At 64.4% G+C, this 4,321-nt stretch overlaps 1 protein-coding gene across 2 annotated transcripts in view; it reads right to left on the reverse strand.

The window, feature by feature from the left end:
- The window catches only part of SLC2A6 (solute carrier family 2 (facilitated glucose transporter), member 6), a 6,279-nt gene extending 2,007 nt beyond the window's left edge, over positions 1–4,272 (reverse strand). The window contains exons 1-6 of one of the 2 annotated variants that reach the window (XM_010850669.1): positions 4,121–4,272; positions 3,449–3,611; positions 2,196–2,402; positions 1,476–1,575; positions 643–854; positions 89–241 (exon numbers count right to left, since the gene is read on the reverse strand). In XM_010850669.1, the coding sequence (XP_010848971.1) occupies positions 89–241; positions 643–854; positions 1,476–1,575; positions 2,196–2,402; positions 3,449–3,611; positions 4,121–4,212 (927 nt within the window). In that variant the 5' untranslated portion in view covers positions 4,213–4,272. Of the gene's footprint in view, positions 1–88; positions 347–642; positions 855–1,475; positions 1,576–2,195; positions 2,403–3,448; positions 3,612–4,120 lie in introns of both variants that reach the window. The other variant, XM_010850662.1, reaches the window with a different exon arrangement.
- Between the last annotated feature and the right edge of the window lie 49 nt (positions 4,273–4,321).

Here is a 4,321-nt window from a genome sequence, read left to right on the forward strand (position 1 = left end):
GCCCGGGGCCCCGGGCAGGGCAGGCGCTCAGCGGGCACGGCCTCCCTGGGCCTGGGGACAGAGGGCCGGGGCAGGGGCGCGCTCTCACCAGCAGGACCGCGGTGCTGTCGAAGATGGACTGCAGGTAGACGAGGATGGGCGTGATGCCCGTCAGCTGCTGCAGGAAGCGCATCAGCAGGGCGATGACAATCGGGCGGTACATGTGTGGGTCCCGGGCCTCGGCCCACGACAGGTGGCTGCTCTGGAGACACGAGGCTGCCGCTGCGGGGGGCTGTGCTGGCCCCTCCGGCTGGAGCCACCCTGGCCTGGGCTGCCTGGGGCTAGGTAGGAGGCTCCCTTCTTCCCTCTTCCAGGAAAGGTCCCTGTCACTGGGGCAGCCCCAGCTCTGGGGACCCCCCCAAAGGACCCAGGCTCCCGGGTCAGTGGGTGGGCTGAGGCAGACCCCCTGCTTGGCAACACGGCCGGGTCCCTGGGCATCCGTGGCGCGACGCATACACACCCCGAGACGTCTGCTCCTACCCCCGCTCCTGGAGGTGGGAACTGCTCTCATCCCTGCTTCCCAGGAAAAGCAACCGAGGCTCATGCCAGCGGCGTGAAAGGCCCGTGTCCCACAGCGCTGCGGGGCACGCACCCCGCACACACCTGTCTCCGGACGGTGTCCTGGATCTGCTCGAACTCCCAGCGGGTGTCGGCGTCGGGCCCTCGCAGCCAGGCCAGCGCCTGCAGCGCCTCCGCGTCCCTGCTCTTGGAGAGCAGGAAGCGAGGGGAGTTGGGCATGCAGCTGAGCAGCAGGACCATGACGAGCACCGGCCCCTCCCCGGCCACGGCCAGCCAGCGCCAGGGCAGCAGCAGGCCTGCGGACAGGAGCTGTGAGGGGCTGGGGCGGGGCTGGACACAGCCCTTCCCATCGGGGGCCTCTGAGCAGCCTCACTCGCCTTCAAGGGTTAGTCCCAGGGCCGCCTCCTACAGGAAGCCTCCCCTGGTTGCTCCAAGCCAGGCTGCACTTAGATCACAGGGCCCAGGTCCTTGGAGGGCCCCAGGGGTCATAGTGGAGTGACGGGGGAGTAGCCTGAGCAGCAAGGCCCTGGGGGCCTCCACCAGCAAACACTGACCATCTCCCGGCAGGGGGTTCATTCGTGGGCAGGTTTGTCCCTTCCTCTCTTGGGTCGGGCTTCCCTGGGTGGCTCAGACAGTAAAGTAGTTTGCCTACAATGTAGGACACCTGGGTTTGATCCCTGGGCCTGGAAAACCCCGTGGAGAAGGGAATGGCAACCCACCCCAGTATTCTTGCCTGGAGAATCCGATGGACAGAGGAGCCTGGTGGGCTACAGTCCACGGGGTCGCAGAGTCGGACACGACTGTGACTCACTTTCGCTTTCTCTTGTCCCTTCCGGCCCCTGCTGCTCAGCGGCCCCGTCCCCCACCCCCCAGACTGCACACAAGAGGTGTTCTGTGTGCGTCCGGATGATACTTGCCAAGGGCATAGAGGGATAGTGACCCGAACACCGCCATGAGCTGGGGTGTGGCACCCAGGGCCCCGCGAACGCTGGGCGGGGCAATCTCAGACACGTACACCTGCAAGACACAGCCCACCCAGTCTCTGCTGAGCACACGCGCTGGGCCTGGCTGGGATGAGCGGGGTGGCCCAGTGAGCCCCGGGAACCAAGGGAGTGGGGGCTTCCGTGGGTTCTCGCCCTGGTCGTGATCTCAGCAGGACCTCAGCTGCCTGAACGGTCAAGTGGGCAGCACCACTCAGCTCTGACATGGGGGTGGAGGCCCGAGGGCACCCAGACTCTGGCCTCCACTCCCCCAACCCAGGGCTTTGTGCCCAGCTGGGCCTGCCCAGCCCCGATGTGGGAGTGGTGGGTAACATGCAAGGTCCCAGGAGGGGTGCAGGGCAAGGACTTCCTTTTCCTCCCCATTACATTGCTCAATATGGATTTTCTCTGATTGAGCAACGACTCTGCCAGGCCTTGAGACAGGAAGTTTGGGGAGTCCAGACTGGGGGCACCTTGGGGCATAATGTCACATTTCCCCCAAGTTAGCTGCCCTGGGGGTGCTGAGCTGAGGCTCCCTGGCAAACATATCCCCATGGATTGTTGGGGGGGGGCCCGAAGCCAGGTGCCCTCAGCTCATGGTGGTCAGTGCAAATACTGAGGCAGTGAGGGGACCGGCCTGGGCAGTCCTGGTCTTACCGGGATGCAGGCAGCTGTGAGCCCCCCTGCGAAGCCTGTCAGCATCCTTCCCAGAAGCAGCATCCAGAGGCCGTGGGCGCCTGCCATCAGCGCATAGCCGGCTGCCGAGGGCACAGCTGAGAACATGATGCTGAGTTTCCGGCCCAGGAGGTCATTGAGGACCATGGCACTGAGTCCCCCGGCCGCCGCACCCAGGGTGAACACGGACTGCAGAGGAGGGTGCGGGGCAGGCATGTCTGGGCGCTCTGGGCACCCAGCACCCCCCACCCCCACCCCATCAGAGCCTAGAGACAGCTGCTCTCCCAGGCTGTCCCGGGAGCCTGGGCTGCAGGACTGGGACTCTGGATGGTGGTGAGCCTCCTGTCCCCAGAGGAGTACAAGCAGCACGTGGACAGCTGTCTGTGAGGGAAGCCACAACAGGTGTCTGCCGGAGTTCTGTCCAGACCTATGTTTAAACGCCCAGTACTGTCATATAGCAGACAGGAGGGTTCTGTGACTCGAAGCCCTTGGGATTTTAAGGTTTGGGGGTTCTCAGACTCCCTGTTGAGTATACAGGGAGTTGGATCCAGTTAGTGACCTGGGCATCCTGCTGAGCCTGTCTGAGCCTCAGTTTCTGCAGCTACATTATGGGGAGAGCAGCAGCACCCACCTCATAGGGTTGGCCCCGGAGTGAAAAAGCTCTCATGGGAAGTGCCGAGCAGGGGCCCGGCACAGACTAGGTACACAGCGTGCGTTGGGTGTTATTATTTTAGCTGATACGCTGAGGTTGCAAATCCAAGGCTACTAAGACGGCAGTTGTAGAATCCTGGGACTCCGAGGACCCGTGCTCGTCCCACCCACATGCCCACCATCTCTCCTGACACCCTTTGGCCCAGCAGTGCTCTTCCATTAGTACCAGAGTGTCCTGCCTCTCCTCGTCCAGGGAGGTGCCTGCTCTGTTTTGGGGGGGTGGTCTGGGGAACCCTCAGCCCTGCTGGGTAGAGATCTTAAGGAACACCTCCCCACCTGCTCCTTCCCACGCCTTCTCCATCAGCTTTCACTTCCCTCTTTCATTTCGGAGCCACTGTCTGGCCTCACTACCCGCCACCTCTACTGCCGGCCCCAGTGGATGGGGGAGGGGCAGACCAGGGCCCTGGAGGGGGTCCTGTGGCTTTGTCTGGGGGGCGGGGGTTGGTTTCCTAGCTGGGGACAGAACTCAGTGGGTCCCCGGTCCCCCTGCCCTATCCCTTGTCAGCTCAGAGCATGGCTCTTACCCCGAACCAGGATGCCTGGGTTTTGGTCAGATTCAGGTTTGGATCCGAGGAGTGCTCCAGGGCGGGGATGACGGGGGACGTGTAGACCAGGGCATACCCGAAGCTGAAATTGCCCAGCACAGCAGCGAAGGTAGCCAGGAGCACTCTCTTGTTCTGCAGGACCCTAGTGTGTGTGGGCGCAGTGCAGAGCCGTCAGGATCTTTGAGTCCCCCCACCTCTGACTGCTGCCTGGCCTGAGCACAATGGCTGTGCTGGGACAGCTAGGTCAAGAGCTGGTCAGACTGGCACCTCCCGGGGCTGAGCCCCAGCTCCCTGGGGAAGCCCCCGGGGCATGAGGATAGGCCATCGCTGGGGCTGGGACACCGGTGCAGGGCGCCGTTCCCAGAACAGGAGCCCTGGCGTCTGCGCCCAGCTTTGCCATGCAAGAAAGCTTGCTGCTTGACTAGGCAAACACCTCACCTTCTCTGGGCGTCCATGGCCCTGTCTCTGCCAGCTGGGGCCTGGGCCTAGTACTCGGCGGGGGCACCCGGACTAGTGTGTCTGAACGAGGCGGCCCCTTGGTGGCCACTCCCAGACAGTCAGTGGAGGCCCAAGGTCGGGGAGCCCGCTGCCCACTGAAGGTTACCAGGCCATCCGCATCCTCCACCCGCAGACCCTACGCCCGACTCTCACCCGACCCGCGTCCTCTCCCCTGGTGACGGGGGCGGCTTCTCGGGGAAGGTGTCATAGTCCCGGCCTTCGGCTCCCAGCAGCGGCTCCTGCATGACCGGCTCCTCCCGCCCGGGCACGCCGCGAGTGGCCGGGGCAGCTCTGTCCAGAGGCGCGTCGGGCCGCAGCGGATGGGAGCATCCGGCGGAGCCCGGAGCTCCGCCC

The sequence above is a fragment of the Bison bison genome, unplaced genomic scaffold, assembly GCF_000754665.1.
Source record: "Bison bison bison isolate TAMUID 2011002044 unplaced genomic scaffold, Bison_UMD1.0 scf7180017851409, whole genome shotgun sequence".
Classification (NCBI taxonomy): Eukaryota; Metazoa; Chordata; class Mammalia; order Artiodactyla; family Bovidae; genus Bison; species Bison bison.